Source organism: Meles meles, chromosome 15 (genome assembly GCF_922984935.1).
Source record: "Meles meles chromosome 15, mMelMel3.1 paternal haplotype, whole genome shotgun sequence".
Lineage (NCBI taxonomy): Eukaryota > Metazoa > Chordata > Mammalia > Carnivora > Mustelidae > Meles > Meles meles.
In genome coordinates this window covers 21,558,215-21,572,623 of record NC_060080.1, presented here as the reverse complement: position 1 = coordinate 21,572,623, position 14,409 = coordinate 21,558,215, and the positions used below count along the sequence as shown (strand labels likewise).

The following is a 14,409-nucleotide window of genomic DNA, read 5'->3' as shown; positions in this document are numbered from 1 at the left end:
CATGTGGGTAAATCAGCAACCAAAGCCTGCAAAATGGAAATCTCTTGCAATCAAGTTAAAGCCAGAAAGGGGGAGGAAATGCATCTATCTTGCTCACCAGAAATTCCCAGTTACCCTAGCAAAGTGCATGGCAGGAAATAAATGTTCAGTAAATGTTGAATGAATAGTTCTTACAAGATTTCAGTTCCCTACAACCAGCTCTCAGCTTTCCTTCTAACTCCTGCCTCATTTTCCTAGCTCCTAACCAGGTGCTGGATGCCTTCCTCAGACCTGGCTTTCAAGAGGACCCTTTGCAAAGATTTTCATAGGGCCACTTGATGGCTCTTCGAGAAACAGGTGCAAGAGGTCTGTTTGACTACCAGGCTTTCCTTGCATAGATTTCCAAGCACAGGCAACTGTTGGTATTCTCCTCGCTGGTGCCCTCGGCTTCTGGAGGCAGCACGTTCCAAGACGCGACACGGAGGGAGCCGCGGCAGAGGACAGCCTTGTAATCCATCTGCTCCCAGACTTCTTTCCCCTCCCGCCTGCTCGCTCCCCGCCCAGGGGCGGGCGGACTCGTGCCGGCGTCTGCGCCCCCTCCCGGGAACCCGGGGCTGCTGTCGGCTCACCGTGGACTGGCTGCCTAGGAAGGGAAATCCCGGAGGGAGCCATTGTTGTCAAGTCCCCTGTTGTCGCCATCGGCTAAGGCGTGCCTAGAAACCCCTTCCCCGCACAGGGCTCCGCGGTTTCTCCCCATCCTCGAGCTTGCCTGCCCCGGCCGCTTCGGGCGAGGCTACAACATCCCAGCCCTGGAGGGCGCGGTGGCCCCTCCGCACCCCAGCTCCAGGGCTCTCAGAATTGGGGAAGCCCCAGGCCCAGTGCCAAGCTTCGAAAACCGACGGCGCCTAGCGGGACTTGCTGGGCTCTGACCTAGGCGGACCGGGCATGAGTTCCACCCGGCTCTAACAAGGACCTACAAGGTGACCTTGGCCCGTGGCTTCCCCTCTTGCTACCTCAGTCTGCATCCCCGCGAGCCGAGGAAGGAGCTGAGGTTCCACTCCTCTAGGGGAGATTGGAGGAAGAAAGAACCCCCACCCTCACTCCGTCGCCCCTCGCCTCGCATGGGCTTTGGGCTGAGCCTTCTGCCGGGAGTAGGGGGAGGGTGCCGAATAAAGGCTGGCGCTGGCCCCGGGAGCCGCGTGGGTGGAGACGCGGCGCCGGGGGCTCGCGCAGACCCTTTGGTTCTTCCGATCCGCACCGTTCCCAGCGCAGTACGCTCCCTTCGTGCACGCCACCCGCAAACCTTGGCAAGGGCCTCACTCTCCCCCGCCTGAGCAGCCAGCCCGCCGCCCAGCTTGCCTAATCCGTTCAAGCCTCACCTCCTCCGCGAAGCTCTCCCGGGTTAACCCCATCTCTTCCAACCACTCTATCTGGCACGTGTTCCTAGGGTTTTTTCGCGGATGGCGGGGGGGGGGGGGGGGGTGTACACGCAGTTGCAATGTTTGGGAATAATAACGTTGGGGAGAGGTGTCTATCCCCAGAACCCCAAATGAAGGATGCCCAGTGTGTTCTTCAGGAAGGGTGCCCGTGGATGGGTTTCTCTGCTGGACTCACCAACCGCTCCCACCCTCCACGATTCCCTATCCAAACTCACTTCTCTCCCTCCTCTTCCAGACCCTTCTCTTCAGAGTGTCACAACTCGGAGGGCACAGTGCAATCCCCACCCCCATTTCATTCTACAGTGGCGGCAGGTGTGAGGGCCAGAGAGCATTGGGCATTTGAAGGTTTGACCCGGGGCTCAGGCCACCCACTTTGCTCTAAGTCACTCCTTCCCCTGGGCTTTAGTTAAAATGAGGCAAAATGAGGTAAATGCCCAGCCAGGTGCTAGAGGTTCGGAGGTAAAGAACCACCTGCTGGCAAGCGGCAGCCTCCCTCCAAGAACAGTGGGCTTGTGACCAGACATGTGGCATCGCTCCTTCCTCCTCCCATTGCCCCAGCCTGTGAGTGGCAAGACAGCGGCGCGCGCTCTCTTCAGTCGCCAGTGTGGTGCCCTGAACTGGAGAGGGGAAGGGGATGGGGTTCCAGTCCCAGCATTTTATTCACCGGCTACATGACCCTAGACGCTTCTTTCTCTGGAACTCAGTTTACTCATCCGAAAAATAGGGATAGTAATGAATTGGAGGAGAACAGGAAGCTTTTGTCACCCAAAGTCTCTATAAAAATAAATGATAATGAGCGGTACAGTGCTTGGCAGCAGATTCTGCATGCAAATTCAGACCCCACATCCTCCACAGAGGGGTTTCTGGCCGGAGTCCCTGGAGTTCTCCCGGATGTGTCACTGCTCACCCCACACTCTTTCTGGCTCTCTCGAGCTAGGTAGTGGACCCACACTTGTTTCTGCCTCCTTGTGGGGACTGGACGACACCCCTTCCCCCCCACCCCCCGCCCTGCGGGCTTGCAAGGGGAGGTGTTCCCTGGGGGAAGGTTGTAGGGGGTGCCAAGCCTTGAGGAGCTTGGCTTGGAACCTGCGGGCGGGACTTGGGTGGGGGCGGGGCTGTGGAAATTTGGCATTCTCTAGAACCCTGCGGGGGCGCAGAGGGCTCCGGTCGCCCCCACCTGGCTCTGGCACTGGGAAATGGGGCTTTGGCTACGGGGGCAGGGCTCTAGGGGCGGGGCTTAGGCGTGGGGGAGAGACCCGAGAGCCTGGAGGCGGGGCTTGGGGAGCTCGCCCCACGCGGGGCGGGGCTCCAAAGGCCGCGGGATCTGCAGTTCGGACTCCCCACGACACAGTCGCTGCAGTTCCCTCTACTCTGGTGGCCCCGCGGCCCTGCGGGGAGTCCGGGGGTCGGCTGGCCGCTCGGACTTGGTGCAGGGCCGGCCCCGCCTCTCCCTTCCACGGTGGGGCCTGGACGGTTGGGGCCGCGGTGACATGGAGCCCTCTCCTGCCACGAGGGGATCGGAGACCACTCGCCTGGTGAGCCCCCGGGACCGCGGCAGCGCCGGTGGCGGCCTGCGCTTGAAGAGGTAGGACAGACCTGCGCCGGTCCTCAGCCGGGGGGCGCCACCCTCATGCCATCCGTCCATTTCGTTGTCTCCCTCGGCGTGGCCCCGGCTGGCCGCCCCAACGCCCCGCAAGTCCGGCGGCTTCGCGGCGTCCTGTTCTGTCCTCTCCGGCCACACCGCCAGAACCGACCCCGACCCTCCCCGCAGTCCGCTATGCCTCCTCCCGGCCACGCTCTTTTTCTCGGTCCCACAACACGGCTCTCCGGCCCGTCCCCCAAGCCTCCGGACCCCTCTGCCGCCCTCGCCGCACCCGCGAGCAACTGCCCCTCCGTCGGGCCGGAATCCATGCCAGGTGCCCCGAAGTCCGCATTGCTCCAGCGCCCTGGCGGGGGAGCGTCTCGCCGCCCAGGCTTCGGAGCCCCGGCTGCAGGCCCCTCGCCCTTCCCTCTGTGTGCGCGGGCTCGGGGCGCCCCCTCCAGCCACCGCCAGCTGTGCGCACCCGGGCCGAAGATGGGCCCCGGCTCCACGGCGGTTCTTCCGGGCCCCTGGGGGGCGGCGGCCGCTGGGAAGCGAGGGGGTGGCAGGGAAGGAGCAGGTGCGGTCTGGGCGGCAGGGGGTATTCCCGGCTCCGCACAGACGGGGCCGGGGGCGGCGAGGTGTGAAATGAGGCGCGCGGAGCGGCCGGGACAGCGGGCCGGGGGCGGCGGGAGAACCTCCTCCGCGTCCCGCCGGCCTCCCGCGCCCGGCGCCTGCCGGGTCCCTCGGAGCGGCCGCGCCAGGCCCATCCTGGCCACCTCCGCTGGCCATTTTGTCTGTTGGCTGACCGTCCGTTTGTCTCGGAAATTTGACAGGCTCCCTGGCCTTTTCTCTTTCTTCATTTCTCCCAATCGTTTTGTTTCCCTCCGAGCACCTTTCCCTTTGTCTCTGATGTGGTGCCTCTGTCGCTCTTTCCCTGGATGGGGCCCGTAAACCTGGGTGGGTGGGGGAATGGATGAACAGAAGGGAGGACAGACTTCCCGTCTGACTCCTTCCTGCCGGGGACTGCAGACGTGGGCTGCTGTGGAGGCTCCAGCCCAGGCACTGGCTCTCTTCACATATCCTTTTGACTCAGCTTCAGGCCCTGGTCTCCTCCCCACAGGTCACCTCTAACCGCTCAATATTACTTGTTTGTTGGGGTTTCAGAGGCCGGGGAGAGAAAACTGCCTTTCCTTCTCTCTAAACAGCATGTAGCCCCCCACCCACATAAACACCCACCCGCACCAACAATGAGGCTTTTTAAAAAATGTTTGTTTTGTTTTTTGTTTTTTTAAAGTAGACTCCAAGCCCAATGTGGAGCTTGAACTCATGACCCTAAGATTGAGTCCCATGCTCCACCAACTGAGCCAGTCAGGCACCCCAACAATGAGGCTTCTTTAGTGCCCAATTCATGCAGAACAAAAGGGAGCAGCCTGTTGATGGCTGGCTACCTTGATGACTGGCTACTCTGTTCCTTGCAAAAAAAAAAGGCATCTTGCCCATTGCCCCAAAGCCACGCAGCCTGTGCTTGCTATCCAGACCCACATCTCTGACTCCCGGCTCATTTTCAGTCTCATATGACCATTAGTCACCAAATCCTGCAGTATTTTCTGAAAGAGGCTCTTCCCTAACCTACCTGCCCCTCCTTTGAAATTTGGTGCATGGAATCTGTGGCCTGGTCTATTCTGGACCCTTCCATTTCCTCTCCTCTCCCTCTCCAGACTACTATACATCAGCAAGGTCATCTCAGGGCTTGGAAAAGATATGCGCAATCAATCAGTGTATCTCCCTTGGTGTCTTTGAGTCCTCACTTTCCTCCTCAGCCCTTGCCCTGGCTCCTGACACTTAAAATTCCTAGTCACTTATTTTGTCATTGACATCTCATGTGTCTAGAGCCCCCTTCTTCACCTAGGTCTCATGTTAAACATCTCTTCCTCTGTGAAGTTGTTCTCACCCCCATCCCAGGTGGTCACTCCCTCCCCCGTGCTCCAAAGTCCCTCATTCATAATCCTCCCGGCCCCAGCCTCTCCTTGCCTAGTAAGTCATTTGTGACACATCTGTCCGGGTTTCACTATGTGCACCCTGCCTGCCACCTGCGTCCCAGGCACCCAGCTATGTGTATACCTCATTGAAGAATGAGGATGGGTTTCAAAGCCACCCTCGTCTCCCTGTCTCCTCGGCAAACACACCCAGCATCTCATCATCATACACATTGAGATTCTAAGTCTTGGAAGGACATTCCAAGAATGAAATCTACCTGCCAGCACTCGAATCTTCCCTGCAGGCAGCAAATGTGCTCCCACCTCCCTCACACCTCAATTCACCCACTTGGCAGAGCTTTTCTCAGCCAGAAGGCTCCAGGCCTCCCTCCTCAATGTACTGCTGTGACCACGTTTCTATCTGGAGCCTTCGATTTGCACTCATGGATATTCTTGTCACACTTCCATGAGTATTTCTAAGACTGTATTTTCTATTTAGGTCCTTTCTTTGTTCTATGGGAGGTTCCGGCTTTGCCGGGGTTCGGGTTGGTAGTCGTGGGGGTGGGAGTGGGGCCAGCATGAACCTAAAACTCAGCCTGAGCTCAGTCTCCGGCATCCCAGGTGAGGCGCCAGCCCCACTCATGTATTGAAGGAGGTTTACGAGGTTTACGGTACCACACAGTTAAGGTGGCCTCCGCTGGGTGCTTACGATCGGCCCAGGGTCCAGCGAACATGAGGCAGCCTCCAAATCCACTGTTCCTACCACCACGTCCCCAGCCATGCAGTCGGTGCTTCGTCCTCCCGGTGACAACCCCAGCTCTGGGATCTGGGACCCCTGACTTTTTGGGTCCCAACATTCCACTCCTCTCTTAAATGGCCAGGTTTCAGCAGCATGTCTAGATAGGGAATGGGAAGGATCTGGAATGGAGGCACAGGGAGATGGATCTGGGAGGGAGACACTAAGGTCAGGATCCTGTGCTCACCCTTTGACACCACCGTCCCTTCACCCTCTGCCTAGCATGTTTACCCCGTCTTTACCAGAACCCTCCGTTTCCTTCCAGGCCCTTCTCATGGTGCCCCCTCCAGTTTCCCTGATTTCACTGCAATTCATCTATATCCTCCGAGCCCTGAGAGCGTTTTGTTTATTTTGTTTATTTATGCAATAGCTACTCTCCTGCTACATATCACAGCACCTAGGTACACTTTTGTCTTGCTCACCAAAAGCTCCCAGAGGTCAGCACGATCCTGCTCATTTTGTGTCCCTTCTGGTGCCTATCCACACATTATGGTGGTGTCTACTCTCTACCATGAACTAACTGTGTGGCCTCCATATGTCCTCTCCCTCTCTGAGCCTCGTACTTGTAATTTCTGTAAAAAGCATCAGACTAGACCATCTCTACGGTGCTTCTGAGCTGTGGAGTTCCATGGCTCTGTGTATGAAAGAAGAGGGAGGCTGGAATCTGAGCTGTTTAGCCCCATCTCTCACGTGGCCCTCTGTCCCCGAGGCTCCCAGGTTTGGCCAGGCCTTGGGATGGACAGAGTGAGTGTCAGGCCACAGCTGATGAAACCCATCTAGCGGGACTACGGATGTGGGAGTGAGGAACAGGTGAGCCCACGGCTGAATGGTGCTGCCCGCTTCAGTCTCTTCACAGAGACCTCAGAGCCCCTCCCCGAGGAACCCAAACCTGTGGAGATGCCCTTCCACCACTGCCACCGGGACCCCCTGCCGCAGCCCGGGCTCACCCCTGAGAGGCTGCAGGCGCAGAAGCAGCTGGGCGCCGCCTGCGCCGTGTGCTGCGTCTTCATGGCTGGGGAGGTGGTCGGTAAGTCAGAGAGCGGCTCTGCCAACCCCCCCCCCCCCCGCCCAACCCCTGCCCAAGCCACTCTCCACCCAGAGCCCCAGCAAGGTTCCTGGAGGGGTGGGGCAGGGGGAGATGAGGAGAGTGGGGTGGTGGCAGTGGGCACGTGGGTGCCCAACACTCAGGAAGTGGGAGAGGGTGGAGCACGGCACCTTCAAGCCCAGGGCTGGGGCCGAGGGCCAGATTTTCTAGAAAATCTAGAAAATGTGAATGAGTGAAAAGAAGCGGATAATCGCCCCTCCTGTAATCCCATCACCAGAGAAAACCACACTCACTTTGGGGCACGGGTCCCCCCGGTCTCCTTCCCTGCTTCTCCACACGCTGCCACAGTGACCGCTACTTCCTAACCAGACCCAGACCGTGCCCTGCTTGACCCTTGCAGGGGGGTATCTGGCCCACAGCCTGGCCATTATGACCGACGCAGCCCACCTGCTGGCCGACGTGGGCAGCATGATAGGCAGCCTCTTCTCCCTCTGGCTCTCTACCCGTCCAGCCACCCGCACCATGACCTTCGGCTGGCACCGCTCAGGTAAGGCCCCACATGGCCCCGTGAGCTTCTCGTCTCACCAGAAGGTACCTCCCAGGGTCCCGGGCAGGTCTCTGATAGCTCATCTCCCCCTGCAGAGACTCTGGGGGCCTTGGCCTCTGTGGTCTCCCTCTGGATGGTCACCGGCATCCTCCTGTACCTGGCCTTCATCCGTCTGCTGCACAGCGACTACCACATCGAGGGGGGCGCCATGCTGCTGACCGCCAGCATCGCCGTCTGCGCCAACCTGCTGTACGTCCCCGTAGGGAGCGGCACCCTGGGTGCCTCAAGGCGAGGGCTGCTCCTCCAGGGATGGGGGGGAGCTGGCTCTCTCCGCGCCCCGAAAGGCACGCAACAGGCACACACAGTTCTCCCTTGTCAGCTACCCTAGAGCTGCCTGAGGACAGACAGGAGAGAGACCTGGAATCCAGAGCTAGAGACATTTCCTGGGGCCACTCTGCTGCAGGCTGTCATCAGCCATGTCTCATTTGAGCCCCCCTCCCGAGGTAGACAGTATCGGCCCTAGTGTACAGTTAAGGACACAGGACCCAGGAGGTGGCCAGGGGACTTGCTCGGGTGTAAGTCGCTGGGGCAGGATCTGAAGGCATGTCTCCAGCACCAAGTATGGTGTTTTTCCCCCCAACCTGCACGATCTGTGTCCCTGGGCCAATGCTGTCTTCCTCCCGGGGCTGGGAAAGTAGGGGGGGGGGACAGGTGGAGAAAGGGCTCCCAGGGAGGTGAGGCGGAGAGACGCGGCAAGAGGGCAGAGAGGCCGGGAACAGGCCAGTTGGGCTGAGCTGCTCTGCTTCCCCCTCAGAATGGCCTTTGTGCTGCACCAGGCCGGGCCCCCCCACAGCCACGGGTCTAGGGGGGCAGAGTATGCACCGCTGGAGGAAGGGCCGGGGGAGCCCCTGCCCCTGGGGAACACGAGCGTCCGGGCAGCCTTTGTGCATGTGCTGGGGGACCTCCTGCAGAGCCTTGGGGTCCTGGCCGCCTCTGTCCTCATCTACTTCAAGGTACTGTGCGTGCAGGCCTGCCCCAGCCTTCATCCCCCAGCTCCGCACCCTGCCCCCTTCCTTGCCCCCTTGGTCTCCCCCCCCCCCCACCGCTCCAGCTCCCAGCTCTCCAGAACTCCCGGCTCTCGGGGCATGGTCCCCTTCCCCTCAGCAGGGCTCTCGGGGGCCTCTCAGGTCCTGTTTGTCCGAGACACCCCGAGGTCTTCCCCTGGAGGGTTCCCGTTTCCTGGGCTTGGAAGTCTTTCTCTCTCTAGCCTCAGTACAAGGCAGCTGACCCCATCAGCACCTTCCTCTTCTCCATCTGTGCCCTTGGATCCACGGCTCCCACCCTCCGAGATGTCCTCCGTGTCCTCATGGAAGGTAAATCAGATGCCACTGCTCCCCACCTGGGGCCCTCTCTGACCTCACTCCAGCTCTGGGCCTCCTCTCTTCTCTCAAGAGAGTGTCGGGAGCAGGCCTGGGTCCTGGGTCTATAGCTGGGAGGAGGATTCAGGCCCAGGGTGAATTGTGGGAGTTGATGCTGAGTGGATACAGGGTGGGGGAGGTAGAGTCTGGTGAGGGGCCGCCCCCGGGCTGGAGTGGCCTTGACAGTCAGGCGTGGCCGGCGCTGCTTGCAGGTTCCCCCCGAAGTGTGGGGTTTGAGCCGGTGCGGGACACGCTGTTGTCGGTGCCGGGAGTCCGGGCAACTCATGAGCTGCACCTGTGGTCCCTTACGCTTACTTACCACGTTGCCTCCGCACACCTGGCCATTGGTGAGTCCACACTGGCCCTAGCCAGTTCCCTCCTAGAAATATACCCCCTCCTCGTCCCCCCCAACTGCCCCGGCCCGGCTCCCCTTCCAAACCTAGGAAGAGTCTGAACTGCTGGGAGTGCCGTTGCCAGGCCATTGCCAGCTCTCTTTCTTGATCTCTCCCTCACACACATGTGCATGCTGGAGACAAAGCACCCTGGACAGGGGGTTGGGGTGGGGGTTCCCCCTCTCTGAAGTAGTGCAGAGAACCAACAACCCTTTAAATCACTAGTACCAGGTGGTCTAACCACGGGGCACAGTTAGGTAAGGGGTGACGGCGGGGTATCACGGAACTGTTCAGACTGATGATGATGAGCACTGTGGGGCAACCAGGGAAAATGTTGATGGTATAATGCTAAGAGAAAAAAGCTGAATGTAAAATTATATCTACATTATGATTCAACTATTAAAAATATATATGGTGACTCACAAGCTGACAAAGGATTTTTGAGTTTCTTCCAGATGCAAGAAGCAATCAGAGACATGCAATTTGGATGCCAAAAATATTACACTTTGTGGGATAGTGGTTGGTAACTCTAGAGGGACAATGGGAGAAAATAGTTAACATCTGGATTGTCTTGGAGACTTGGGTGCTGTGGCTGCTGACACGTACAGTTGTCTATGGACAGTCAAAGAGCAGAAAAGAATAGAAAAATAAGAATAGTCTGGTGTGTTAGCGGGGTGGCCTGGTTGAGTGAGTCTCTCCAGCCCTTTCTTTGGCATTTTTATGCTGTTCATACAATACAGAAAGAAAAGAAAGCTCCTTGCGCAAGCCTGGCTTTAATGGTGTGCAAGCCCTGGGGTCCCCCTGCGCCCATCCTTATCTTGGCCCCTGCCCAGCTCCCGACTCCCCTGGGAACTTGCTGCCTCTTATCACTCTCCCACAGACTCCACTGCCGACCCTGAAGCTGTCCTGGCTGAAGCCGCGTCGCAGCTCCACTCCCGGTTCGGGTTCTCCAGCTGTACCCTGCAGGTTGAGCGGTACCAGCCCGAGATGGCCCAGTGCCTGCGCTGCCGGGAGCCCCCCCAAGCCTGAGCCGAGGCCCCGCCCTCACCCCACTGCCAGGCCGTGGCTCAGGCCCGGACTCTGAGTACCTGCTTCCCTGCTCTCGCAGAAGGGACAGAGCCGGCCCTACCCCTTCCTCTCTTCCTCATTCCACCTGCCCACTCCCTAGCCCCCAGCCCCGGTGGGCAAGACCAAAGTGTGTGGGGGGCGGGCAGGGGGTGGGCTGAACGGGAATCAATCTATGGGAGTTTGTAGAATTCCCTTGGTCCCCCCTCCCTATGGTTTGGGGAGCACAAGCGTCCTTTCCATGCAGTTCATTTGTCCGTGTGGCAGGCTGGCTGTCTGGCTGGGGGCGTCTGCCTGTCTGTGTGCTGTTGGTGTGCCTATGCCTGGGGGAGGTCAGCAGGGGCCCCCTCCCCACGTGGCCCTCGCTCTGTCTATGCAGGAGCCCCAAAGCCCGCACTTTGTCTGTGTGTTCTAGCCCTGTGGTTTTGTCTCAGTATGTGTGTGTATGTGTGTGTGTTTCTTGGTGCTGTGGCCTGTGTGTCTCTGTGCCTATGTGGCTGTGCTATGGTCTCTCTGAGTCTGCACTATCCATGTGTCCTTTTGGGGGGGTCTGTCTGTCCATCCCTCTGTTGGTGCTGTGCCCTCGGCTAGAGAGGGAGGACTCCGCCGCAGCTCCACCAATAAACTTGTGTTCACGGCAGCTTTCAGTCCCTGTACTGACTCGTCAGGAGGGGTAAGGAGGGTCATGCAGCCAGAGTGACCTTCCACAGCCCTCCTACCTCCTACCCAGCCCCTCCACCCTCTCTACCCTCAAATATCCATGCCCATGTGGGCCAAACCCCACCAGTCCCTTTATTACTCCCCCTACTCCACAGTCTGGGTCTCTGGCTCAGGGAGAGCCCCCACGTGCTCTAGGCTTGGTTGCAGGAGAAAGTTGGAAGGCAAGGAGCCAAGGGATCCTGGAGAGTCATTCCCAAAGACTCCTGCAGGCCGTCGTGGCCTCGGGCTTAGTCCCGCTGGGGGAGAGTACTTGTAGCACATGCTGATGTGGGCCTGGTTCCCAAGTTGTGTCAGGTGCCAGGGGGAGGCCCCCCCACCCTGGCTGACAGCTGCAACCCCGAGGCCAGTTTTGGGCTGTGGACACCAAGGACCTCTTTTGCCACATTATTCCCCCTTTGCCTTTAAGAATCACATATTTTGACAGATTTAGTCTTTATAAGCCAGACTTAAGGGATTATTGTTATTATTCAGGAATCCCTTAAACTTAAGGAATTGTAGATTTTCTCTTTCAAGAAATCAGACTCTTTGATTTTAGAGCTAGTGCTTTGGATCAGCCGAGTTCACGGGCCTTACCATCCTAGACAGATATAATTCCAGCCCAAAGCAAAGACACTGAGTGTTTTCACTAGCTTGTGCATACTACTGCAAAGCTTTCCTTTGCATGACGGAAGAATCTTTATCATAAGATGATCTTTTAAAAATAAATAAAATCTTAAAAAAAATAGAAATAAAAATTATTGTAAAAGCAATATATGCTTGCTTTAAGAGTCCAACAAAGGAAAAGTATATAAAGTAGAAAGTGAGTGTTTCCCTATTCTACTGCTCCCGGAGGTAACTGCTCTTCACAGTTCGGAGTCTCTCTGTCCATATTTTTATGTATGTACCAACAGTTCTGTATAACATAAATGGGATCACTTTATAGGTTGAGATCATATAACCTGCTTTGAGGATTCAAGCATGCATCCTGGATGCAGCTTCCCATGTCAATTACACATAGATTTCATGGCTTTGTGTAAGGTGAAGCTGAAAATAGGCCTCCCTACTCTGGTCTCCAGCTGCGACCCCCTCCCCCCCAAGGCTGGGTGAGTCTGGGCTGGCTGGCGGGCTGGCTGGCCCGGCCTGAGTCAGGCGTGGGAGGCTGGGCTGAGGTGAAGGGCTGGCAGTCCATCACAGTCGGTGTGGGTGCTGCTGAGGCTGCCCCAGCTGCTCTCCATGCTTTGCTAGTTCCTGATACTTTCTCATTTTACGACTCATTGATTATCGGCCCCAAGCTACGACCAGTTGGGGGTTGGGAAGAGGGAAGAAGTGGAGGGTGGGGAAAATGAGGATTTCTCACCCTATGACCAGCCTGAAGCTGCAGCCACCGCTCTTTTTTTTTTTTTTTTTTTTTGCAGCCCCCGCTCTTTATGGCAGTTCTGGGTCCCTTTGCAGGGGAGGGGAAAACGGGGTTCAGGGTGGAATGAGACTTCACAAAGGATGCCATCCATCTCTGCCCCACAGCCTGGCAAGATGAGGATGTGGAAGCTAAAGTTCAGAGAAGGAAAAGGACATCCCCAATGTCACCCAGCAAGGGACAGGGGCAGGAGCAGAGCCAGGGTTCTTACTCCCACTCAGGCCTCTTGGAAGCTCCTGACCAGTTGAATTTCTCAGTAAACCTTTGCTCAGCTTTTTCAGCAACATCGTCACTGGCATGGCAGGACGTGGGGCTCTGGACTCAGGCTTCTTGGTTTTGCCGTAGCCTTCTATTAATACACTGGTCACTTTAACCTTTCTGCCTTCCTGTTTTCTTAATTATAAAAAGAAGGATTACATGGCACCGTGGGCGTGAATGTGCCTGGAACATAGAGGGCACTCGGGAATAAGTTCTCTTGGGCAGAATCCAGGACACAGGGGAGAGCTTTCAGGGGGAACAGGGTGACCCAGCATCCAGTAGGGACAGGGGTCCACATTTACTGAGCTTACATTGGTGCAAGGCACCCTAGACGGTTTTACCTGTACTTTACAGATGGAGAAACTGAGGCATGCCCAAGGTCATGCAGATAATAACCGTCAGGGTTGAGATGCAGACTCCATTCTGGCTGCTCAAAACCCCCAGCCTGTGTACACACCACCCTCTTTCCACTCATCTGGCGCCTTCAGGCTTTGCTCAGTCAGGGACTGGGAAGGACCGCAGGATCAGGAGCATTCTCCCTCATTCACAGAGCGCTCTCGCTCTCGGGGGAGTTCAGGAAATCCTTATCTGCTGGAGCGGCCGCTTCCCCCCCCCCCCATTATCTCCCCAACCCACCACCACTTGCTTATCCAGAAGGCCCTTTCCTCTCGCTGCCCTTCCCTGATGATAAAATATGTGGTGGAGGGTGAGATGAGGGAAAAGGGCTGGCGGGGAGGGGACGGAAGGGAAGGCCAGAGCTGAGAGCGAAGCAGGGGACGGGCCCATCCATCAGCCCAGTCCTGGCAGCTCTTTTCACAGCTGGTTAACCAGGGGATGGCAGGGGAGAGGGCCGCTTGTGAGGCAGACGGGGACCAGAGAAAGATGGGGTGTTCAGGGGGGAGGAGGGGACAGACAGGCCGGTCACGCGGAGAGGGCAGTTGTCGGAGTGTTCAAGGGAGACGTGAGACGGGGAGCAGACGGAAAAGCCAGGAGCGGGGTGTGCGGCTACGCGGAGGGGCGTGGGGACATCCGGGCAGAAGGGCAGGCCCCGCCCCGCCTCGGTGCGGGGCTCACCTGGGGCCAGCCGGCCGGGGCGGGGCTGCACCTCCGGGTCCAGACGCGAGACTAGAAGATCCTGCGGACTGGGGGAACAGCCTGTCTGGGGCCGGGAGGAAGCGTGATAAGTTGGTGTCCTCCTGCCTCTGGTGACCCTGCTGACTTCTCAGGAACTTCAGTGGGCTGGGAGCCCGTCCCGGCCGGCGCATCCGAGGGGGAGCAGCGCCCCCCTGAGGCCCACGCCGTGATAGCAGCAGAGGCGGCCGGAGGCTCCAGAGGATGGCTCAGGACCGAGGCATCCGGTGGGAAGAGCCCTGGATCTGTTCCAGACAAATCCCAACAGCCCTGGGGAGAGCTGTATTTAGGGAGTTCCCTTTGTACCTGAAGGACTCTTTGCCCCCAACTTGGGCGTTCCCAGGACCTCTCCTCCCTGCTTTGAGCACCAGGGCCATCCCATTCCCCACCTGGCCAGCACATTCCAAGGGGTGCTGGGCAGTGGGACAGAGTCTGAGGCGCTCACAAATGGTCCTACAAAGTGGGCCCTGTTGCTAGGACCAGGGAGAGAAAGTGGGCAGCAAGAAGGCGCAGGAAGAGGGGGCCCAGGGTGGCCAGAGCCTATGCCCCTCTCTCTTTCATCCCCCCACTCCCTGCCTTCTCTCTGCCCTAGCCCCGCTCCCTGTTCTCTGGCTACAGCATCCTGCAGCCCCAGGAAGCAGCCCTCTCTGGGCCTGGAGGAGCTCACT

The 14,409-nt window shown here is 58.2% G+C and overlaps 1 protein-coding gene across 1 annotated transcript; it reads left to right on the top strand.

Annotated features, from left to right (window-relative positions):
* Positions 1-2,743: 2,743 nt before the first annotated feature.
* SLC30A3 (solute carrier family 30 member 3) lies at positions 2,744-10,879 on the top strand. Its single transcript, XM_045979441.1, has 8 exons — positions 2,744-3,003; positions 6,618-6,799; positions 7,218-7,364; positions 7,460-7,613; positions 8,179-8,377; positions 8,632-8,737; positions 8,995-9,129; positions 10,055-10,879. The coding sequence occupies exons 1-8, from the start codon at positions 2,909-2,911 to the stop codon at positions 10,201-10,203; spliced, it is 1,167 nt and encodes a 388-aa protein (XP_045835397.1). The 5' UTR covers positions 2,744-2,908; the 3' UTR covers positions 10,204-10,879.
* The last annotated feature ends 3,530 nt before the right edge of the window (positions 10,880-14,409 follow it).